This window comes from Mirounga angustirostris, unplaced genomic scaffold (assembly GCF_029215605.1).
Source record: "Mirounga angustirostris isolate CCGP_5_RB_7025 unplaced genomic scaffold, mMirAng1.0.hap1 SCAF_4, whole genome shotgun sequence".
Lineage (NCBI taxonomy): Eukaryota > Metazoa > Chordata > Mammalia > Carnivora > Phocidae > Mirounga > Mirounga angustirostris.
The window spans coordinates 86,432,377-86,456,311 of NW_026991712.1; the positions used below are offsets into that span (position 1 = coordinate 86,432,377).

General features: G+C 56.7%; 1 protein-coding gene and 1 long non-coding RNA gene across 6 annotated transcripts; one reads left to right on the forward strand and one right to left on the reverse strand.

Moving 5' to 3' along the window:
- Positions 1-64: 64 nt before the first annotated feature.
- ADAMTSL4 (ADAMTS like 4) lies at positions 65-23,537 on the forward strand. 5 transcript variants are annotated; one of them, XM_064588466.1, is made up of 19 exons: positions 65-174; positions 11,761-11,917; positions 15,116-15,221; positions 15,403-15,460; positions 15,714-16,069; positions 16,252-16,933; positions 17,182-17,284; positions 18,008-18,144; positions 18,496-18,700; positions 18,951-19,123; positions 19,274-19,385; positions 19,489-19,674; positions 19,870-19,999; positions 20,578-20,782; positions 21,099-21,275; positions 21,556-21,762; positions 21,875-22,054; positions 22,368-22,512; positions 22,661-23,537. In XM_064588466.1, exons 3-19 carry the CDS (start codon positions 15,202-15,204, stop codon positions 22,795-22,797), a joined length of 3,213 nt encoding a protein of 1,070 aa, XP_064444536.1. In that variant the 5' UTR covers positions 65-174; positions 11,761-11,917; positions 15,116-15,201; the 3' UTR covers positions 22,798-23,537. The 5 variants fall into 5 exon arrangements, with proteins under 5 accessions (XP_064444536.1, XP_064444535.1, XP_045752669.1 ...); XM_064588465.1 differs by lacking the exon at positions 65-174 and having other exon boundaries at positions 11,700-11,917; XM_045896713.3 differs by lacking the exons at positions 65-174; positions 11,761-11,917 and adding an exon at positions 12,069-12,672.
- On the reverse strand, positions 18,695-21,993 carry LOC135364125 (uncharacterized). Its single transcript, XR_010410741.1, has 3 exons — positions 21,859-21,993; positions 21,545-21,719; positions 18,695-18,888 (listed from the first exon to the last, which is right to left on the reverse strand). It is a non-coding gene; the product is annotated as an uncharacterized LOC135364125 (long non-coding RNA).
- Positions 23,538-23,935: the final 398 nt, after the last annotated feature.

Here is a 23,935-nt window from a genome sequence, read left to right on the forward strand (position 1 = left end):
GAGAAGTGAGTCCAGATTCTTATCTAACCTCCACCAAGATCCTTTATTCAGTCCACAGACATTTACTGAGCACCTAGGGTGTACCAGGCCCAGTTCTGGGTGCTGGAGATGGGAACTCACACCCTAGTGGGGGAAGACAGTAAATGGCTAAAGAAGTAAGATAACTTCAGAGTGGTAAGTGCCCTGAGGACAATGGGATGAGATATGCCTGGAGGGGACACGCCACGCCATTAGGAGGGGCGGCTGGGGAGGGCCTCCCAGAGCAATGACCTGGGGGGCTGACACCAGAGGGAACCAGCAGTACAGCGATCAGGGAACCAGTTTTCCAGGCAGAGGGAGCCGCTGACGCACAGACCCTGAGGGGAGACCTGGCTCTGACACGTGCAATAAGGAACAGAAAGAAGGTCACTGTGGCCAGAGCTGTGTGGGCAGAGGGTGAGCATGGTGGGATGAGACCAGGAGGGATGTTCAGGGACACTGGGAGTGAAGGGCCTTCCAAGTCATTCTAAGAGTTGAGAGTTTATTTTGGTCTCAATATAATAGGAAGTCACTGAATGGCTGGCTTGCTGAGGCTATTTTGTCAAGGCCTTTGAAGCTCTCCTTTGTTGAAATCTTGCCCAAATCCGGGCAGGTAGGGGGTGTGTGAATGTGGGAGACAGTGTTAAGGAGGGAAAATATGGGTCAGACCCAGTTGCTACGAGTCACAACCAGAACCCCTTGCTGAGCAGGACAAAAGTGGCCACGGAGTAAACCCCTGAAATTATACACTAATTTTGTGTGTGTGTGTACCCTATTTTAGGGGGGAACCCAGAGTTCTTCCAGACTCTCAGAGGAGTCTGCCACCAAAAAAGGCCAGAAAAGGAGACTATTGACCTATATGCTTGCATACGCATGTGCCCCCTCAGTGAGGACGTGCGCGTGTTGCCCCTCGAGGGGGTAAGGGGGCAGGGCAGGGCGGGGAACTTCGCTGTGTACCATGTGCTTTACCTATTTTTAAAAGTCCACTTCAGCGTAAAGGACCGAAGCTGGAGAGGAACGGCTGGGGTGGGGAAGAAGGTGGCAAAGTCTTAGTGTGGCCCGGGAGGGGCAGAGACACACGTGGGCTGATCCTAACTTGACTCCCCCAGCCCAGGCCTGTGCGCACACGCCTCACACACGCTCACACCGAGCGGCCGTAGGCAGGAGGGCCTCGCCCTGAGCCCGCAGAGGGCTCGGCCGCCCAGTGAGCACCAACTGCACTGTCCTGGGAGAGTGACAGGAACAGCTCCCCTGGAGATGCCCTTTGCTCAGGTCACCGGAGCCACTGTCCTCCTCCGCCCTTGTCCCAGGCTCCTCGGATCCCCACACCTTCAGAGAGAGAGGCCCTAGGCCTCCTAGGCACCCTGCTGGGCCCCCCAGGAGCTCTTGGCTCAGATCCGAACACACTTCCATTCCCTACGTCTTGGTTGGTCATTTTGCTTTGAGTAAAATTTCCCTGGCTCTGCCTGGGTTCGTGCCGGGCCCTAGCCAGGCAGATGGAAGCTGAGATGGGGCTGTTTTCCCGAATTCTCTCCAACATCTCGGCTTGGATATGCTTTGCCTCCCCACAAATAGGTCTGGCCCGGCCTTCAGGACCCAGCTGTTCTCAACCATCAGCCAGGGGGTAGGGACCAGCCTCCCCTGGGTATTCCGATCCCCAGTAATCCGGGGCCACGAGTCAGGGAGTGGAGTCAGCCGCTGATGACAGGTCCCTGGCAGGATGCAGAGCAGGCCAGGGCCTCCTGATCCACACTTGGGGAGGGTACCAGGGTGGCCCTGTGCAGGTCAGTTAAATTCCAGAGCTCCTCTCCTGCCGTGGAACAATTCAGACCTTTCCATACCTTCCTCCTGAGGCCTTTGGACCACACCGGGAACCAGCACAGCCACTTCCACTTGCAGAGCCAAACAGAATTTTACTGCCCCTTCTTCTAACTCTAGAATAAGTACATAATAACGTCAACCAATATTTGTGGGGAGTCACTGTAGCGGGGCACGATTCAGTGAAAGACTTTATGTGTATCACCTCCTTAAAAATCCTGCAGAGGGGCCCCTGGGTGGCTCAGTCGGTTAAGCGTCTGCCTTTGGCTCAGGCCATGATCCCAGGGTCCTGGGATGGAGTCCAGCATCGGGCTCCTTGCTTGGCAGGGAGTCTGCTTCTCCCTCTGCCACTCCCCCTGCTTGTGCTCTCTCTCGCTCTCTCGCTGACTCAGATGAATAAATAAAACCTTAAAATAAAAAAAAAATCCCACCGAACCCTGAGGTGGCGGCATGGGGATGTCCCCTGGACACATAGCCAGTCAGCCAAGCTGCGATGTGAAGCCAGGCAGTCTGGGCACACTGCACTGGGGGCTGCTTGCAAATGAAAACAAAAGGATCCGCAGAAGGGCCCCACAACCTCGCACCAAATGGGATCCAATCCGCAGCCCAGGAACCAGGGAACAAAAGCAGGGGTCCTTGACAGTTCCACACACTGAACTCGGAGCACACAGTGTGGGGCGCCTACCGGCCTGGAGTAAGAGCCCCCAGGCTTGCCCACCTGCTCTGTGGCCCAGGGCAGCTCACGACTTCGTGGGCCCTTTCTTCTGTGTGTGAAATAAGGGGACAGCCTATACTTCTCCGGCCCTCCCGGCTCCCAAAGGCTGCTCATCACTTTGGATGACGGTGTCCATCGGCCCATCCTGCAGGGGTGCTCCTAGCTAGAAATCCTCCAAGCCTCCTCCCTGCGCCATGTGCCAGGCAGGTGCCGGGCCGGTGGGGCAGGAGACCCAAGGCCTGGCTCCAGTTCTGCTTGGCGGAGTGCTTGGCGTATCCTGCCTCATTCTTCCCATCTGATACATGGAAGGAATGTCCACCAGCATGCCCCCACTTCATAAGCTTTTGGGGGAAGATCAAATGAGATGATGCATCTGAAAACCCTGTGGAGACCGGGAGGCCCAGGACGTGTTCAAGAATGTGGGCGTGCGGTGTGCCTCTTAGCCTCTCCCTGCCAGCCTCTGAGGTGGGACAGGAGGTGCAGGGAGAGGACAGAGCGGGGCTGGGCATCACTGCCCCTCCATCACCTGCCTCTGCCCGGCAGCAGACCCTTCCTGCAGGTAAAGGAAAGCAAGACAGCAGGTGCGAGTGCCTTCGGGCGGCCAGGGTGAGGCGCAGACACTGAGGAGGGCTGAGGAGCTCGGACACAGGTTTCCTCCTGACACCCACCCTTGGGCTCACTCCCAAGGCTTAAAGGAAGAGCCTCAGGGTGCTGGCCCCAAATAAGGCAACTCGGTCTCAAACACTGTAGTCCTGGAGGTGCTAGGTACCCGGCATGGGAAAGCAAGCTGCAAACTGCCCAAGGCAGAAGGCCTGCTGCCGAGGTTAGCGGCGCAGGGGCACTGAGCCTGTGGGGCCGTGGGGACGGGGACGGAGCAGCCGGCGGAGGCCAGAGTGGGAAGGCCGCGGAGCCTGGCTGAAGTCCGCAGCCAACAGGAGGCCCCTGAGCAGGGGCCAACACGCTGCTCGGCCCCAGGAAGGGCAATGGTCACCTGAGAGCCCTGGAAATCCCCTGGGGGCAGTGGCACATCCGAACCCGGGTGCACCAGTGCATCTGTGGGTGGGTGACCCGGGCCCCGGGCCACAGGAGCTGACTTACATCCCCCCCGCAGCAAGCCTCCACCCTCCCAGCTCTGTCTTTCCGTCCTCAATGTGTTCAGTCGTTCCTCCTGTTCTGCGACGTCTGCCAGACTGATGCACCCCTTCTTTCCGCCCAGAAAGCTTCCACCACTCTTGGAGCTCGCTCACCCTACACAGCAAACACTTCCTTCTTGGTGTGTGTCCCCAGTTCTTTCGGACTAATGTCTCTGTGGCCATTCCGAAGCATTTTGCTAAAGTTTCCCCTCAGCATATGCCACACACAAGAGGTGACTGAGAGCTTATCACATATCCTCAACGCTGGGCCCTGCAGGGGAAACCAAGAAGTCTAAAGCAAAGCCCCTGCCCTGAGCACCAGATAAGCCAGTTATTGGAAAGCAAACAGCATAAAGACGTAGCCTGCTTGCCGTCCGGCGGGGCCGGGAGCTGCAGGGACTAGCAGAGCCCAATGCTGCCAGTGGAAGGGAGGTCAGGCCAGACCAGCATGGCTCCCTGGGAGAGGTGCCGTTTGAGCTGACCTTGAAGAAGCGTCGGGTGCAAGGAAGGGGGAGGCGAGAAGGCATTCTGTGGATGCTGTCTATGAGCACAGTGCCACGCTTCTGCGTTGATCATCTGTGTAGCTGGTGAGGGGAACTTGATGAGGTGGTGACCACGGAAAGGATGAGAACACATAACTATGCAAAGGACAGGAAGTCAGTCTTCGGGCTCAGAGCACTGCATTTCGTCTGTGACATGACCTGAGGTCTAACTCTGGGTTTGCCACAAGCTCTTCACGTGTAAAACGAAGGACTGGGCAAAACGGCTCGAAGGTTCCACACTATTCTAGAGCAAGGAGAGAAAGGACTAAGATGAGTCTAGGATTTTGAAGGACAGTCCCAACAACAGGAGGTGAGAAGTCAGGAGATGAAGAGGGGTGGGGAGAAGGCTTCAGTTTTGAGTAAACGGAGGGGACCCCACCATGACCCTTCCTTCCACTGGGTTCTCCGTCACCCTGCCACCAGCTGACCCAGTCTGTCCCACCGGCGCATCCACGGCACCTCTCCTCTGGGCGCGTGACCCTGGCGGTAGCAAGGTCAGAGCAAGGAGGAGGAACTAGCCTTTGCTCCAGGAGATTTGTCAGCTTCTCCCGTGGTGAATAAACACCCTGTCATCACCAGCAACGTCGTCTAGAAGAGGAGCCAGTGCTGCTGAGTGCCCAAAGCCCAGGGTGGGATCCCCTAAATTGACAGTTAAGTTTCCATCACCCCAGGGTTAAGGGAAGCTTGAACAAGAAATTATTGAGAAATAAACTGAAATATGGTTCCTCCATACCCGGGTTCCTGCACCCACATTAGTACCTGGTTCACAGGCAAACCTCCCAATGGGTGGTTTAGATGGGAGCGACACGCTTGGGCATGCACACAACCCCTGTGGAGTTCAGAAACAAGATCCCCCAGGCTGGCATCCCAGCCCCTGTAATTTAATAATTGCCAAAGGCAACTGTCAGGGGACCTAGGTGAGAGGCTCCCCGGCCTGGAGAGAACCGCCACGGCCAGGGGTTTGGGGCAGGAGAGAGATGGACGGAGATGGTCCTGGGAGACAAGGAGTTGGCTCAGAGAGACTGAGCTGGGGCTTGGGGGGGTGGATGCTCCAAGCGCAGAGGGGAGGGAGGGCAGAGGGCACTCCAGGCAAGGAGACATACAGGCCCTGGCTGAGGGGCTCAGCCTGTCTGGGGGGCGGCAAAGCTGGAGAAGCAGGCTGCGGCCACAGAGCAAGGCTCTGAATGCCAAGCTCAGAGCCAGAATAGATCCTGAAGCTGCCAAGAGCAGGGAAGGCTGTGAGCAGAGAGGGGAGACCCTCTCCAGCACCAGGCGCAGACGTGGCCCTTGTTTGTCCACTCAGGGCCCTTGAGGTCCCCAAATGAGCCGCGGCCTGTGGTCAGAGGGCAAGCCCGCACTACCTCCTGCCTCGACTCGCGTTGCCTTCACATCATGCCCCGACTCTTCTATTTCTGACTTCAAGGCCTTGGTATGTATGAAATTCTTGCCTCTCCTTTGGCAGCCCTGCCTGCCTCTCTGGCCACAGTTTTGAGTTTGTACCCTTATTCTTACCCTTTTATGTCTGCCTTTCTTGGGCCTTCGGCACAATCTGTCAAGATTAATTTGACACCAAACTGGCTTTCTCTAGAAAGGCAGGGAAACTTCTAGGCACGAGAGCAAATTCATGTGGGAAGAATTACCATGGCCCCTTCCATAAGGCAGTTAGAGTCCTCTGTGTCCAGTGACAACCCATTGGAGAAAGAAGCCATTTCTTGAGGTGCAGGTAGAAGAAATAACTTATTCGGATTCTGACCCATAAAACCTGGCACTCCACCGGACCTTCCCTGCTCTGCTCTGTAACTTCCTCAAACCATGAATAGGAACCCCATCACTTCCAGAACCTGCATTCTCTGTCTACCTCTGCCCTGCTTGGAAAATTCTTAATTTGCTTCTGGAATTAGGGGAGGGGTTGGTAATTGAGTCCAATTATCACATGGACCTTTATTCTCTTGTAGGAGCCTCTTTGGGCTGGGAAGATGGGTTTCTGTCACCTTCCTTACTTGGGACAACATGCACTATTTCCTGCTCTTAATTCACATCTGTAGTTGATCTTGGAATTGGTCACAGTACTCTGTGTGGCCAGGACACTGAGTGCACTTCCAGACTCAAGAATGAAACAATAGGTTGCTCTGTTTTCTCAGAACGCTGGGAGTCCTAAAGCCTTGTCCCCCACCACCACTAGGCGTGCCTGCCCTTCTTTCTGTATCCTGGCCCGTCTGCCCAGAGCATCTTTGCCCTCAGCTGCTGCTGAACCCACACAGCCCACAGCACCTCATGCTCTTGTCCAGGAGCGCCAAGACAGCAAGGAGCCTGCCAAGCCGGGAAGACGTCACAGAGCTCAGTCCTGGTGGTGGCTCTGCTGCCAGATGCCTCAGGAAGGAAGACAGCTTCTGCCTAGACAGCAACATCACTGTTTCCCCCAATCCCTGGCGCAGAGGCTGGGCCCCGGTCTCAAGCTGCTGTGAAATCACACGATTATGTCCGCTCTGTGTCTGGCAAGTCCTTGCTGAGTCCTGCTGGGCCCTGGGAGCCCCTGGGCAGAGCAGTCCGGGCATCCCGACAGGGCAGCTTCTAAGTCTTCACACAGTGCCGAGTCTTGATCTATGTGGCACATCAGCTGAAGAGCGATTTGAACAGCATCGTTAACCGTAACACTGACTTTCCTACGGGGCTCTGCGCTTTCACACGCATGCTATCATCTTTATTTTGGTTTTCACGATAACCTATGAAGTCGATAAGCTGGGTACTGTTGTTAGTCCATTTTTAGAGATGACAAAGCTGAAGCCGAGCATGCCTGAGCCCACACGGGTCCCCAAATGGCAAAATGGGGACCGGAGTCCCGATCGGTGCTAGTTCTCCCGCACTTCGTCTCTGCAGGACCCAGTGCTGAGCGTCCCCACCTCACGGTAACAGCAACAGCTCGGACCTCCGTGGCTCCCCGGGGCCTGGTAGCTGCAAGGGCATGTGGATACTTTTGAACGTTCCCTAAGATCCTAAAGACAAGGCTGAGTGGAAGCTTGTGTCACAGGGACAGGCCCTGGCCAATTGTTCCCATCCCTGGGGAGAGGTACCATTTTATTAAACCTGTTAAATCGGTTGTGTGGAGACTGTAACAGAGGATATGGCCTAAGAGATCTTCCAACTTAGGAGACAGTGAATATCGCAAACATCTCGGAGGCCTAATCCAGAAGCCCTAGCGTTATGGCCATGTCTCGCAAACACATATGGAAGAAGATATGCACATGAGCCCAAACCACGTAACACAGTTGTCAAAGTACTGACAATATTGTAAACCTAATGGCTGCCAAGGTTGTGTCCAATCAATTCACTCGATTCTGCCGTTTACTGAGCACGTCCTATCTGTGGAATGCCGGTGGACAGACAGACACATGCTCAGGGATGTACTGAGGTAAAGTCTGTCACCAAGGACCCCAGGACCTGCCTGAGGGGCACTATTAGATTGAAATATGGAGATCAAATCGAGAAGAATTCGGATCTCGGGAGTTTCTGACCACATTTAATGTCTCCAGAGCAGAGACCAGGAAACCAGAGTGTCCCATTGTGTCGTGGTCCTCATTTACCAGACAGGACACATTCTGTTTCTGCATCATTTTACTACCCTAGAGCCAGCGGGGCCACGCTAGGACAAGATAACCACTAGAAAGTGCTGGAATGTGGCCAGAGCTGAGACGGTGCTCCCTACTTCTCATACATGGGCTCATCTCATAGGCTTTTTTTTTTTTTTTAAGATTTTATTTATTTATTTGACAGAGAGAGACAGCGAGAGAGGGAACACAAGCAGGGGGAGGGGGAGAGGGAGAAGCAGGCTTCCCGCTGAGCAGGGAGCCCGATGCAAGGCTCTATCCCAGGACCCTGGGATCATGACCTGAGCCGAAGGCAGACGCTTAACAACTGAGCCACCCAGTTGCCCCTAAATTTTTGTTTTGTTTGCAAACATTCTGTACTCTCATTACATTGTTCTTTTTTTTTTTCTTTAAGATTTATTTGAGAGAGAGAGCACAAGAGGGAAGGGAGAAAGTGGGAGAAGCAGACTCTCCTCTGAGCAGGGAGCCTGATGTGGGGCTCGATCCCAGGACCCCAGGATCATGACCTGAGCCAAAGGCAGACGCTTAACAACTGAGCCACCCAGGTGCCCCACTTCCCAAAAATGTTTATTAAATGCCCACTATGGGCAAGGTGAGGTGGTGGATATAAAGGTAAACATGGCCAATGGTCCCCACCCTCCAGGTTCCTTGCAGAGAACAGGTCACAATAGGCTGTTTTAATAACTTGTGGGAAGTGAGCTAACTGGGCCAAGGCAAAGCCTAATGGTCAGAAGAATGGCATCAGTGAAAGAAAACAGCATGAACCAATGTGATAGGACATTGGGAATCAACAGCTGGAGACCAGCCTGGTGTGTAGCGCTTGGGAAAAGAGTGGCTCTTCTGGAACAAAGGAGTTGAGCAAACCATGATTCCGAGAGGCAGAAAAGCCAACACCAGGCTTTCTGAAAATGGTTGCTGTGACCACAAACCAAAAGACAGACGGTTTCATATGGGTTCCTGGGCCCCACCTGTACACATCAGCATTATCTGAAATAGGGACAATGTCTCACAGGAAACATTAGTTAAAAATGTTACTTAAGGGACGCCTGGGTGGCTCAGTCGGTTAAGCGGCTGCCTTCGGCCCAGGTCATGATCCCAGGGTCCTGGGATCGAGTCCCACATCAGGCTCCTTGCTCAGCAGGGAACCTGCTTCTCCCTCCCTCTCCCTCTGCTTATGCTCTGTCTGTCAAATAAATAAAAAACCTTAAAAAATAAATAAATAAAATAAAACGGGAATAACTGGGGCACCTGGGTGGCTCAGTCGTTAAGCGTCTGCCCTCAACTCAGGTCATGGTCCCAGGGTCCTGGGATCGAGCCCCACATCAGGCTCCTTGCTCAGCAGGGAACCTGCTTCTCCCTCTCTCTCCGTCTGCTTGTGCTCTCTCTGTCAAATAAATAAAATCTTAAAAAAAAAAAAAAGAAAGAAAAATGTTACTTAACACAAAACTCCCTTAACCTATTACCAGAAAAAAAAGAAAATGATTAAGCAAACTCAGCTAAATTTCTCAAAAATCTGTATATACATACATATATAGATAATAGCTTCTACCTGTGAGATTTGGGGCAAAATACTGCATTTCTCTTTGTGTCTTTGTTTCCAAATCCGTTAAGATGAGCACTGTGTACAGACTAAGTGCTGTACACATATATGTTCGCTATATTATCATTGAACTGCTGTGTTAAGTTCAAAGTCAGACGAATACTCAGCCTGTCCCCCTCTTTTTCTTTTATCTGTCCTATCTCTAGAGATACTTTTGGGTGAAATCTAATTATCACATAACCTTTGAAAAACACTTCTTTTTATCCTCGAGGCAGTGTCCACAGATTTAATCTGGTACTTCACAAGTTGCTGAGGCATAGGAAAGTCTTTCCTTTGTACAGTGTATTCAGACCACCGAGTCACGGCAGGGAACAGCTGTAGTAATCTTGCGTGCTCTTCAGTCCACCGCCACTTCTGAACGGAAAGGACTATTTCTGACCTTCAGTTCATGGCAGTTGCAAATGTCAAAGGCAGACCTTTTCCCTCCTCCCAGGCTCCCTCCGGCTCGGCTGCGCTCTGTGGCACCTTCCTGTTCGGCAGTTTGCCTCCTCCTAGATAAATGAATGCTGATGGGATATCATTCCCGGGGCACTGAAAGGTCCCAGACCTAAAATATCTTCTTCTGGTCCCGTGGGCTGGGCGTTTCGTCACCTGCATTGTGCTCTGAGGTCTGAGCAAAGGGGCTTCCCCTCCAAACCCAGGACTATAAATATGCCTCTGGGTGGGGGCTGTATGGGCAACAGTCCCTAGATAAACTAGCCCTCCTGGGAGGGCAGCATTAACCCATTAACTCCCCAAGCTCTCTAGGAACACAGGACCACCACTAAAGATGTTTTAAGGAGAGGCACACACTCGAGGCTTGTAGACAAATCTGATCAGTAGTCATGTTTTGTGGAGTGTACTTACTGTCCTAAGAAATTTTTTTAGTGACTTTTCCATATATCCAAACCAGGGTATAACTTCTGAAAAACAAAAACAAAATATAGACGCTCTACCAACATTGTCTTGCATCCCCAGAAAAATCACAGGGGTCCCTGGTGTCCCCAGCCTGCTTACCTACTTGCCCACAGGCCGCTGAGCTTGGGTGGAAAAGTTGGGAGAGCAGGCCTGGGCACCTGGGACTCGTTTATCTGTTCTCTAACATTCTAATTCAAATATTTATTTTAACCCTACAAATACAAACAAAAACAAAAACAAAGCACAAAGTATGAAGAAAACACAGATGATACAAAGTAGCCTAAATAGTCTTTGTCTGGAAAGAATGTAAGGACTTACTGAGAAAACAAAATATGCATGCTGAACTTCAAATAAGGAAATAATTTTTGCATTTTAAGAGCACTTTATATTTTCACTTCCCTCATTTTTCCAGATAACATTTACTTCTGTTGAATCCAAGTGCTTAGTTCCCCAGGGCTAGCTGTCTCCAACTAGACCCAATTCCTTGAAGTCATAGACTGTCTTCTGTGTCCTCAGCACCAAGTGCAAAAAGGTGCTTGAGAATCGTTCGGTGGGAGTGCCTGAGACCCTGAGATTTTGTGGGGATGCAGGACGATGTTGCTAGAGCTTCTATTTTTTTTTTTTTTTTTTAAGATTTCATTTATTTATTTGACAGAGTGAGAGACAGCGAGAGAGGGAACACAAGCAGTGGGGGAGTGGGAGAGGGAGAAGCAGGCTTCCCGCCGAGCAGGGAGCCCGATGCGGGGCTGGATGCGGGGCTGGATGCGGGGCTGGATGCGGGGCTGGATGCGGGGCTGGATGCGGGGCTAGATGCGGGGCTCGATGCGGGGCTCGATCCCAGGACCCTGGGATCATGACCCAAGCCGAAGGTAGACGCTTAACGACTGAGCCACCCAGGCGCCCCTTGTTTTTGTTTTTCAAGAGAAGCTATGAAATACCTGGTTTTAAAATATTGACAATTCAATGTAAAAAACAAAAGCTTGAAAATACTGAGCACCTGGGTGGTGCAGTCAGTTAAGCCTTGGACTCTTGGTTTCCGCTCAGGTCAGGATCTCAGGGTCCTGAGATAGAGCCTGGAGTCCAGCTCTGCACTCACCACGGACTCAGCTTGAGTTTCTTTCTCCCTCTCCTTCTGGCCCTCCCACTCAGGCTGTCTGCCTTTCTCTCTCTCAAATAAATAACTAAATCTAAAAAAAAAAGAAGAAGAAGAAAGAAAATACTGAGTAGACCCAACAATGCATGACTGTGGTTCATGAGCAGATGGCAATTAAAAATTTTAAAGAGTAGTGACCATTTATTATGCACACTATGTCAGCCATTTCGTATAAATTATTTATTTATTAACATAACTAATAACATAGATAACGCTTCTGGGTGAAAATTCAAACAATATATAGGCATATGGAGTAAAAAGCTTTTTTTTCCTCCCCAGGTGTTGCCACCCATTCCGAGTTTGGGGTGCATTCCTCCAGATACGGATAGACAGACCTATCTCCAACCTTATCATATGTATCAGATTAGTCCCACTTTACAGATGAGGAAACTGCAGCACAGAAAAGGTTGAAGCCTTCATCCAAGACCAAGACCTGGTACGGCAGGGAGCTGAGATTCAAATCCAGATCCTCCGGCCCATAAATCAGCGCATTCCTTCTGCTACACCCCGTGTGTAAAATTTTATGGATAAAGAAACCGAGGCTCACAGAGGTCCCTGAGCTGTCACCCCGCACAGTTCACAGCCCAATCCCGGAGAGGCAGGGGCGACCGGGCTCGCACGAGGGCTGCGGGGAGCCGAGCGCAGGGACGGCCGCGGGCCCGGGGTCCGACGGCTCGGCTCGCCGCCGCGCGCAGCCCCTCCCCGCGCGGGGCTCGCCCACGGCGCTCGTGTGCGGGCGCCCCCACCCGGCCCCCTGGCGCCCCTCGCGCCGCCGGCGCCGAGCCGGTCGGGAGCCCGGGGTCCCGGAGTCCCGAGCCCCAGCCGGGCCCAGCGCACCGGCCCCAGGGACCGTGCCCGGAGCGACGGCTGCCTCCGAAGCGGGCAGGGACCGCCGCGGCTTCGCCCGAGCCGTCGTCCGGCGCCCAGCGCGCAGGGGTGGTCGAGGCCCGCAGCCCCGGGTGGGTGGCCCCGGCGAGCAGGGGGTGGGCGGCCGCCGAGGGGCGCGGGCCGGGCGCGTGGCGGGCGGGGCGCCGGCGGGCGGGGGCGGGCGCGGGGGCGGAGCCGCGGCCAGAGGCGGCCGTGTCCCGAGCCCGGCTCAGGGGCCGGAGTGGCCGCCGCGGAGCCAGGCTGCCTCCAGGGAGCGCCCGGGCACAGAAGGGTTAACGGGCCGCCGGGGCCCGCGCAGAGCAGGTACAGACCCCTCCGGGACCACCCCCTCCCCCGGCCCCGGCCGCCCTCTCTCCCCGGTCCCGTTAGAGCCCCCGCCGCGCGCGCGCGCGCCGCCCCCCCTGCTCCCCGCGCCCCGCGGTCGTGCCCCAGCCGCGACCCCGGCCCCAGCTCTGTAGCCTCGGAAGATCTTCCAGTTCCTGGGGTCGAATTCCTGGGGAGGGGGCTCTGATCCTGTGGAACTGTGGCCGCATCACCCGGGCGGAGAATCAGCCAAAATTCCTACTAAGTCACAGAGTAAAGTTGGAAAACATACCCAGGACCTCCCCGCACGCGCCGGCGCCTCCTGCCCTCCTCCTCTAGGAGGGTGCTCCTTCGAGGATGTGTGCCCCTGCCACCCCCTTAAGTCCTGGAGTTGGGGCCAGGGACGCTGGGAGGGTTGCCGAGGGGTGCCCTTGATCCAGCTCAGCCTGATGACTAGAAAGGAAGGACACCTGTTTGGATGGTCCTTCAGGACCCAGGAATGGAGGGCACAGTGAGGACCAAGGATTTCTGCCCCAGGACAGGGACTCTCCAGCCAGCCCTGAAACATGCTGTCCCACCCCCTCCCCCCTGCAGCAGCAACCCATTTCCCAGGAGTGGGTCCCTCTGGGGGTGAAGGGGTCAGCCCTGCCCAGGCCTCTCCTCCTTGATCCTCACCAGCCAGTGTGGAGGTATGGCCAGGAGGAGCCCAGCCTGGCAGGGGGGTGACCACTTCCGACCTCTCCTTTCCTCACCCTGGGCAGTGAGACACACCAGATGAGGAACATGAAAAGGGGTGAGGAGCACAAATGTGTGTCTGTTTCTGAGGTGGAGGGGGTGTCAGTCCCCTGACCAGCTGTGCAGGGGGTGGGGTAGGACTTTTCCAGACAGGGAGCCAGGCCTGGCCAGGGCTCCAGGAGTTCACGTCACCCCCACCCCTCACTTCTCCAGGGAACTGCCAAAGCCAAACCCAGCTCAGGACAGGATTATGTGTACTGGGTAGACCCATAGAGAGAGACAGCAAGATACAGACCCAGGGCGGGGGGTGGGGGTGGGGGCAGAGAGAAGCAGAGGCCGAGAGGGAGTGGAGAGGGTACCCAGTAGTAGAGAAGGGGCAGACAGTGACCATCACCGCCATATCTCCTCTTCAACCTCAAGCAACAGAGTCAGGCAGAGAGCTGAAGGTTTGGGTGGACCATTGGCCCTGCTCTGGAGCCCCTACGCCCCCATCAGGGTGGAGTTGCTGACCTCAGTGGCCAGCCCAGCCAGGGGAGGGAGCGGCCATCAGCAACCCCTTCCCAACCCAGAACAGCTGAGGTGCCCCTGTGCATTCTGACGCAACCTCTGCAAACCCTCCCTCAAACTTCCAAGTCTTGGGGTCTCAGGGAGGGGAGTGGGGCTGAGAGTGTTGCTACCCCCAAGTACATTCCTGCCCTTCCCTCTGTCATTTTCCTGCCCCTGAGCTGGCCCACCTTGGCATTAGCTCCTTGGATTCCTCTCCCGGGTGCCTTTCAGATCCAACAGAAACATTTTTTTTTTCCTGGAAAGCAGAACTGAGAGCGGGTTGGGGAGTGGGGGTGGGAAGGGCTCACGCTGAGCAGCAGGGGGCTTTGAGACCAGGGTAGGGTTCCCAGCTCCACTTCCCTGATGATGAAAACCAGACTTCAGGATGGACTTCCTGGCTCCCCAGAATGATAGGCCTGTGGTTGGGGAGCAAGGGCAGCTGTAGCTGCATCTCTCCTTCCCAGGTTCCCCCAGCCCATCATCATTGGGCCTGAAATAAGCCCTCATTGAACCAATGCCCAGGGACTCTGGCCCCTAGAGGGAGGTTAAATAAAATGGGAACATCAGCTGCTTCTCTAGAGATTAAACCATCAGCCCATTTAGTTTATCTCTCACTAGAAAGTGTTTTGAGGAGGGCAGAGATGCGCCCGAGTGTTCCAGAAGGAGCTTAGTTAAAAAAAGGAAGAAAAGCCTGGGAGGCGAGTAAGAAAAGGAAAGCCCAAGGGGGTTCCGGTCAGCTCCTCAGAGTGGGTATCGGCATGTACTCAGCCATGCCTCCCTCAACTGTCCAGGACCTCTGGAAGGGCAGGAGGCAAACCAGATGAAAATCGTCTTAAGGAAGACGCGTGTGCCTGTGTGGCCTGAGCCGGCCTGGAAGCAGGCCCCAGCGGGGAGGAGGGAGGAGCTGAAGAGTTCCTGCAGGCTGAGGGGAGGGGACTGTGCCCCCGTCGGGAGGCTGAGGTCAGACCCCCACCCTCTAGCCTCAGCGGTCGGGAAAGGGCAGCATTCCTTCCCGCTCTCACCCTTAGGGTCATAAAGGGGTGGGCCAGCCTTCCCCCACCCCTCCATCCTCACTCGGAGATGCCCTTCTGAGGAGCCATCCCCGCCAACCCCCAGCTTTCTGGAGACAGGAGAGGTAACCACCAGGCTTCTGTCCCCACAGAGCGCGCCCCCTCCACACCCAGATGCCTGAGTAGTGTGTTTACTTCCGGTCCCCTCGCCCCGGCCCGGGGCGTCGAGGGAGGAGCGATGGAGAGGTGGGCGGGCAGGTAAGTGTGGGGCTGCCAGCCGGAGGGGCGGCTCTGTCCCTGGAAGGGAGGAAAGGCCATTACTGGGCGGGGCGGGGGCAAGTGATGGGAAACTTCTGCTTTTTGAGAAGCTGGCGTCAGGATGTGGGGAGCCTGCTGCGGGGGAGAGGGTGTCATAACACTTCGTCTGCCTGGGTTGCAGGCCCCGGTTGTGTCTGATGCTGCTTCTGTCCCTCCCTGAGCTCTGCCTGGATCAGGAGGTAAGCAAGGGACCAGAGGTTGTGCTCCTGTCATCCTCCCTGGCGCCCACCTCACTTCTCCAGGCCAGGCGCCCGATTGGCCATTCGCGCAGCTTCTGATGAGCCATGGCGCCTTTCACATTTGCCTTCCTCCCACCCTCCAACTCACTGACTCCTTGCCAAATTTAGTTAGACCCTCGGGTACTGGACTAGATACCCTATAGAGTTCCCTCGAAAATCCTCCTAATTTTGTCTGATCTTTTTGTCCACACAGGTGTTGTCTGGACACTCTCTTCAGACAGCCCCCGAGGAGGGTCAGGGCCCTGAAGGTGTCTGGGGTCCTTGGGACCAGTGGGCCTCTTGCTCCCAGCCCTGTGGAGTTGGGGTGCAGCGCAGGAGCCGGACCTGTCAGCTCCCTACAGCTCAACTCCACCAGGGCCTGCCCTTCCTACCCCGGCCCCCAAGACATCCAGAAGCCCTGCTCCCCCGGGGTCAGAGCCCCAGACCTCAGACTTCCCGAGAAACCCTCCCCCTGTACAGGCCACAGCCTCGGGGAAGAGGTGGCCCACGTCGAGGTCCTGCTTCCCAACTAGGGAGAGCAGAGGCCCGGGAGATTCCAGGAGCTCGGAGGTGAGGGGGTGGGGCTTCGAGGGGAGGGCGGGGCCTCGGGTGAGGGGCGGGGCTCGGGAATGAAGGAGAGGGAGCAAAGGTGCTTGGCTTAGGGAGGCTTATCTTTGGTGTTAGGAAGCAGGCTGGGGAGGTAGGTCCGAGTCGGCCAGAGCTGTGACCCCATGTCTGCTACACCTTCTCAGGTCCCAGGTTCGAGACTCCATCAAGCCCGGAATGTTTGGTTATGGAAGAGTGCCCTTTGCTTTGCCACTGCATCGGAATCGCAGGCACCCCGGGGGGCCGCCCAGAGCTGAGCTCTCCCAGGCCTCAGATCTTCCATCCCTGACTTCAAGGACAGAACCAGCCTCCACAAACCACACAGCTCAAACTCAGCTCCCTCCTACAGAACTTTCTGCCCACTCCCCACCCCCCCCAGCAGGACCCCCAAGCCCTGAAACTGCTCAGACGGAGGTGCCTTCTAGAACCAGGCCTGCCCCCACACGGCCCCACCCCAGAGCCCAGGCCTCTGGTACACAGCCCCCCTCGTCCATCCCCTCCCCAGGAGAAAGTAGCTCCTTCCATGTGTCCCCTCAGCCACGAACGCCAGATTCCCAGGGTTGGGCCAGTCTCCGGGTGGCTGAGAGGCACCCTAATCCCTTCCTTTCTGTCCCTCGGGGCAGAGGCCACCAGAGCCAGGAGCACTGGAGACCTGGGGGGAATCTTCCTGGGTCCCTCATGGAGTCTACCCCCCGCTACCCAGATGGCTGGTTGCCTCTGCTGAGTGATGGCCCCCACTCCAGTTCCCTCTGGAGCCTCTTTGCTCCCAGTAGCCCTGTCCCAAGATGTTCTGGGGAGAGTGAGCAGCTGAGAGCCTGCAGCCAAGCGGTGAGTTCTTCCTTGGACCATCCCCTCCCCAGACTTGCAATTCTGCTTCCCTGACCCTAAGTCTGGGTCCTCAGCTTGTCAGATCTGGACCTGAGGGCGAAGGGCCTTGGCATCTGACCTCCTCAGGGTAGGGGCCTTGGAGCTCTTCCACAGACCTGACCTCCCCTCCCACACCCCCAAATCCAGCCCTGACCCACACCCCCATTTTCCTCCCCAGCTTTGACTCCTCTGTATCCCCCCCACCTCAGCCCTGCCCCCCTGAGCAGCCAGACCCCCGGGCCCTGCAGTGTGCAGCCTTTGACTCCCAGGAGTTCATGGGCCAGCTGTACCAGTGGGAGCCCTTCACAGAAGGTGAGGTTTCTAGCCCACCCCCCTGGGAAGCTGAACTGGCTTCAGACTGGGGGATGATGGGGAGAGGGAGACACCAGCTCCTCTATTTCTCTTCTCTAGGCCCTTGCATTTCCCCTCTGTGTAATATTTTCTTTCTTATTTCTCAGGGTTGGGGTGAAGAGACCGCACAAGCCGGGAAAGGGGCATGGGTTTCAGACAGGGCCCAGCAGTCAGGTGGTGATGGATAACCCAGCAGAGGGATCAGGCTGGGAGAGGGCGTGCCCAGAGGTGCCCTTTGGCTGGCTGCCTCTGGGAAGAAGCCCGTCCCAGGAGGTGGGGCGGGCATGACACGAGAAGGGCATGGTCAGAGAGACCCTGTCCGGTGGTGACAGCAGGGTGGGGCTGGCTGGCGGTAGGCCACTTGCTCCCAAGTTACTGTCCACTTGATTTTCAGCCTGTGTCAACCCGAAGCCAAGAAACCCCTTCATGAGCTCACATAATCATAGGCTTCGGGTATCTCTTCTCTCTCACGGCTCACAACCCCTTTGCTGATCTCAGTGACCTCAACTGACCTGACTCAACTTTTGTGTGACCCTCAAAGCAACATTTCAGAATATGGAATTGTCCTGTTTCCTTCATCCATGGAGATGTAGGCGAGCTTAGGATGTTCCATAGCTAAGATGGGACTTTTGTCAGCCTCCCACCAGGGACCCCCACTAACCACTCTCCCACCCTCTTTCTTAGTTCAGGGCTCCCAACGCTGTGAACTGAACTGTCGTCCCCGCGGCTTCCGTTTCTATGTCCGTCACACGGAAAAGGTCCAGGATGGGACCCTGTGTCAGCCTGGAGCCCTAGACATCTGTGTGGCCGGACGCTGTCTGGTGAGAGAGGGTGGGGTGTGTGTGTGTGTGTGTGTGTGCGCGCACCCATGCACGCAGTCTCCTTAGTCATCACCACAGAAACAAAACACCAGGCTGAGATTGCAAAAAGGAAGGTTCTCACCTGCCCAGCTGGAGGTGAGAGCAGAGCTGGGAGGTGAATTGCTGGAAGAAACCCCTCAGGCACCTCCCCGCTTCCCTGAGGCTGGCTGGGGATGGTGGGCTGGCATAGGAACATCTTCTCACTCACAGTGTGAAGATCCAGATGCAGGGTGAGCTGGAGGGTCCCAAGACGACCAGGCAGGGGTGCGGCGGTGTGTGGCTTCCGGCAGCCCCTGCCTCACTCTCCCCCAGAGCCCCGGCTGTGATGGGATCCTCGGCTCTGGCAGGCGTCCGGATGGCTGTGGGGTCTGTGGAGGGGATGATTCCACCTGCCGCCTCGTCTCTGGCAACCTCACGGACCGGGGCGGCCCTCTGGGCTATCGGAAGATCCTGTCGATTCCTGCTGGGGCCTCCCAGCTCCAGATTGCCCAGCTCCGGCCCAGCTCCAACTATCTCGGTGAGCTCTCCAGATTCTCCGAGTCTTCGGTCCCTGTTCCAGTCTTGGTTTCTTGGTTCAGCCTTCCACACCCCCGTTGAGCACAGCAAATGGGCCAAGCAGAGAGAAGCCAGGGGCTCCTTCCCTTGCGGAGGTGGGAGGTGGCGGAGGAAGCCGAGAGGGTGCGGGGCATCAGGGGCTCTGTGTGGCTAAGGGAGGGGTGGGAAGAGGACAGTGTGACTGACCTCGTGTCCTGACCTCCGATCTCCAGCCCTTCGAGGCCCTGGGGGCCAGTCCATCATCAATGGAAACTGGGCTGTGGATCCCCCCGGGTCCTACTCGGCCAGCGGGACTGTCTTCCTGTACAACCGTCCTTCTCGAGAGGAGGGCAAGGGGGAGAGTCTGTCAGCCAGAGGCCCCACGACCCAGCCTGTGGATGTCTACGTGAGCTTGGGGCCTGGGGAAGCTGGACTGCTGGACATGGGGGGCCTTTCCCTCTGGCGGCAAAGCTGTGGGCCACAAGATGGAGGAGAAGGCTAGTGGTATGCGGCCCCTTACCTCCGCCAGACAATTCATTATCTTCTCTCTCCCCAGGTGATCTTTCAGGAGGAAAACCCAGGCATTTTTTATCAGTATGTTATCTCCTCACTTCCTCCAAACCTTGAGAGCACCATGGCAGAGCCCCACCTCCCCCAGCTCCAGCCGGGTGAGACTCTGCTCCCCAGACCTAGGAGGCGGGGAGGGGCTGAAAGCGGAGCTTCAAGGCAGTGGGGTGTATTTGATTTGCCTACTCAACTGTCCCTGCACAGAGATTTTGAGAGTAGAGCCCCCACCCGCTTCGATGCCCCGCGCTGCCCGGACCCCAGGCACCCTCCAGCGTCAGGTGCGGATCCCCCAGATGCATGCTCCACCCCATCCCAGGACACCCCTGGGGTCTCCAACTGGATACTGGAAGCGAGTGGGACACTCAGAGTGCTCAGCATCCTGTGGAAAAGGTGAGACTTCAGGCACCAGCCTGTATTCCTGGCACCCTTAGCCCAAATCCCTGACTTGGCACTCCTGATCCCACACCCTGGATTGTGGGTCCATACCTTCACTCTGTGCCAGGTCAAATTCCAGTGTCTGGGACCCCACTGACACTGGGCTCTGAGCCATCCTGCCTCTCCTGGCTTCCCTCTCATCCACTTCAGGTGTTTGGCGCCCCATTTTCCTCTGCATTTCTCGTGAGTCAGGGGAGGAACTGGATGAGCACAGCTGCGCCATGGGTGCCAGGCCCCCAGCCCCCCTGGAGCCCTGCCATGGTCCTCCATGCCCCCCATAGTGAGTATGACCCACAGGGAGGGCTAGGGTCCTAGGAACCCAAGAGTTGTCCCAGGCAGACACATCCACACTGCCTTAGGATCTCACCCTGGACTCTGCACCCAGCACGCAAGATCTGGCTGCGGAGGGACAGTGTTTGATTAGAAAGGCTTGCATTCCCAGGGCGCCTGGGTGGCTCAGTCGGTTAAGTGTCTGCCTTCAGCTCAGGCCATGATCTCAGGGTCCTGGGATCGAACCCTGCATCGAGCTCCCTGCTCAGGGGGGCGTCTGCTTCTCCCTCTGCCTGCCTCCCCCCACCCCGGCTTGTGCGCGCACACGCTCTCTCTCTCAAATAGATAAATAAAATCCTAAAAAAAAAAAAAAAAAAAAAAGAAAGGCTTACGCTCCCCAGACAGGAGGAAAACCCTGGCAGCCCGAGCCCCACGAGGGCACTCAGACTCCAAGTGTTGAAGCTGCTCCCTCTCCTCTGTGGGCCCCCCCACCCCGGGGCTGTGGTCCCTCGCCCCACGCACGGCAGCCCTACCCATCTCGGTTTTCCTCCTCTGTGTCTCTGCCTCTTCTGGCCGCCGCGCCCACAGCTGGGAGGCGGGCGAGTGGACGTCGTGCAGCCGCTCCTGCGGCCCCGGCGCCCAGCACCGCCCGCTGCTCTGCCGGCAGGAGTTCGCGGGTGGCGGCTCCTCGGTGCCTCCCGAGCGCTGTGGGCATCTCCCTCGGCCCAGTGCCACCCAGCCGTGTCAGCTGCGCCTCTGTGGCCACTGGGAGGTTCGCTCCCCTTGGAGCCAGGTGAGCGGGACCCGGCGGGGAGGCTGCTGGGCGGGAAGGACCCTAGATGAACGGGCACCAGTGGGCGAGAGCAGTGGTCTCTCCTGTCCTTTTGAATCAGCAGAAGCTTTTTTACTATAACAAGATCTCATGTGAAACCCCGGTCTGTAAATCCGGTAAGACACTGAACCAGGGGTTGGGGGCCCAGAGCCACCTGTTCCGCCTGCCCCTCAGCCCATAAAGCCGTGTAACCGCCGAGTCAGGGACCAAAGGCAGGGCTTGGTTCGAAGGGGGGAAGCCGGGGAGTCGGGGCGCTCAGAGGCTCTCCTCCCCTCAGTGCTCAGTGCGGTGCGGGCGGGGCCAGAGGAGCCGGCAAGTCCGCTGTGTGGGGAACAACGGTGACGAAGTGAGCGAGAGGGAGTGTGCGGCAGGCCCTCCGCGGCCCTCCAGCAGAGAGGCCTGTGACATGGGGCCCTGTACCACAGCCTGGTTCCACAGCGACTGGAGCTCCAAGGTGGGCCCCACACCCCTTCTCCGAGTCGTGCGTCCCTGGTGCCCCACACCCAGGACCTTTCGGACACATTTCAGTATACACTTACCGAGCAAGCCCTATTATGTGCTGGGTGCTGCTGATGCTGGAACTCTGGGATAAGTGAGAAAAACCCACATCAGGGTCCTCGACCCCCAGTACAGCTTCCTCTTATCTGGCTGGTACCCGGGACACTCCCTAACTCTGGGGATCCAGGATGCGCCACCCTCAGCCCCTCCTCCTCAATCCATCACCTTCTCAACAGTGCTCCGCCGAGTGTGGGACAGGGATCCAGCGCCGGTCTGTGGTCTGCCTCGGGAGCGGGGAGGCCCACGGGGCGGGCCAGGTGGGAGCAGGAGCAGGGACCGGTGAGCAGAGCTGTGCAGCAGGAAGCCGTCCCCCGGACATGCGCGCCTGCAGCTTGGGACCCTGTGAGAGGACATGGTGCTGGTACACGGGGCCCTGGGCCGAGGTGAGCCAAGAGCCTGGGAGGGGGGTGTCCATCAGTGGGATTCCCTGTGGGCTGGCGGGAGTGATCCCTGTTCTCCCTTCCCCTTGCACACCCTACCCTTCCTCTGTATCAGTGCTCCTCAGAATGTGGCTCTGGCACGCAGCGTAGAGACATCATCTGTGTGTCCAAACTGGGTACTGAGTTCAACGTGACTTCTCCCAGCAACTGTTCCCACCTGCCCAGGCCCCCTGCCCTGCAGCCCTGTCAGGGGCAGGACTGCCAGGACCGATGGTTTTCTACACCCTGGAGTCCGGTGAGTGCCTGGCTCCCTTGTCCTACTAAGCACGGACTGCCAGGGAAAGGGAGGCTTCTCTCATGGTGTCCCCACTGTGTCCCAGGATAAGGCCAGCTGCAGTTGGTTCATCATTGTCCCACTTCCTGTAGACGTGGAGGACAGGGGGGCCCTGTCCATGTGGGATTTCACAGTGTTCCAGGACAGGACCCCCCCCCCCCCCCCCCCGCCCAGCACACACATGCACACACTACTTTCAGAGAAGTAGGTGGCCTGGGGTTCAGGAGGAACCTGGTCATAGCGAGGGTCTGATTTGATAGCGGGGTCTCCGCAGTGTTCTCGCTCCTGCCAGGGGGGTACGCAGACGAGGGAGGTCCAGTGCCTGACCGCCAACCAGACCCTCAGCGTCCGATGCCCTCCTCACCTGCGGCCCTCCAGGAAACAACCCTGTAACAGCCAACCCTGCAGCCAGCGCCCCGGTAAGGAGCCCTTTCCGCCCCCCTAGCCCCTAGTACAGTGGAGTTAACTGAAGTATGGGGGAGATGAGAGAGGACCAGTGGGAGTGGGCACTGCATCTCCGGAGGGAAGGGTCTGGGTGACATGCCCCCTGGCCTCCTCTGTCCCCAGATGATCAATGCAAGGACAGCTCTCCACATTGCCCCCTGGTGGTACAGGCCCGTCTCTGCGTCTATCCATACTACACAGCCACCTGTTGCCGCTCTTGCGCCCGTGTCCTGGAGCGTTCTCCCCCAGAGCCTGCCTGAAATGGGCCCAAGAGACCTTCTCCTCATGGTTTCCTCGTGCCACCATCAGTCACCCACCCATCGGCCCACTCTGTACTCTCTGGCTCTCCAGCCTGCCCTAGTCTCATCAGGGACGCCCCCTAGGGTGGTTGAAGGTGGCAAGGTGACTATCAAGATGTGTGGTTGGGTCTGTGTGTGGTGTGATGGTGTGTGTGTGTGCACACAGGCCCCCAGTGTGTATCGGGGCCCGGCATATATGGCATGTGCTCCTACACGTATATTACTTCCCCCCAAAAAGAAGTGAAACAGACTGAAGAGGAGTGGAGAGGGGACAATGCCTGTTGCCCTGAGACTTTTCTAGGCTGAGAGGAAAGCAAGTTTGCAGCTCCTTAGTAATCCAGACTGCCTAGCAACTGGCCTCCCCATCAACCCCAACTTTGTGCCCTAAACTGCAGTTCTCATGTTGAGGCCTCACCTCTTCTAAACCACCATTATCGTCTGACTGCTTCTCCCCATACTTAGTCTCTCTATCCCTACCTCTCACCATCAGCTAGGGATGATGGGGGTCAGCCACTGCCAATCCCGCCTTACCCCAGGAAGAGAGGCTACCTCCCCAGAGCAGGGATGCTGGGCAGAGGATGGAAAAAAGAAAAAATAGAACAAGACACCCTAGCCCCTGCTCCCACTCTGCACCTCCTAAAATGGTTCCCATCCCAGAACTAATTTATTTTTTATTAAAGATGATTATGACAAATGAGAAACAGGCTCTTTATTGCCCTGATGGGAACCCAGCCACCTGGGCCACCTAAACAAGCAGTGTGAGGTCAGAATGAGGGGTGGGAAGGGGGAACAGCACCTATAGCCCAGGCGGAGAGAGTCTGGGCCCAGAAAGGCTATTATGTGAGCCCCAATCACGGGAGAGGATCCTGGCCAACCGTAGGTTGGTCATCGACCACTAGAGGTCACCACTTCTCCCACTTAAGTATGGAGTTGGGAGCTTGGTTCCAGAGCTGAGGAAAAACTGCCTGGCCTATGGTGGGTTTCTCCGTAGGCTGAGTCTTTCTGTAAAGTCTCTTAGAATCTAGTAGCCCTGCTTTCAGTTTGGGGCTGAGTTGAACAGCGGTTGGCTTTGCAGGGGTCTTTTCTCCTGTTCTCTTTC

Coding starts and splice junctions, on each gene's coding strand:
- ADAMTSL4 (XM_064588466.1), top strand. CDS start 15,202: ATGGAGAGGTGGGCGGGCAG. Junction 15,222..15,402: donor ATGGAGAGGTGGGCGGGCAG/GTAAGTGTGGGG, acceptor CCTGGGTTGCAG/GCCCCGGTTGTGTCTGATGC. Junction 22,513..22,660: donor ACCCTGCAGCCAGCGCCCCG/GTAAGGAGCCCT, acceptor CTCTGTCCCCAG/ATGATCAATGCAAGGACAGC.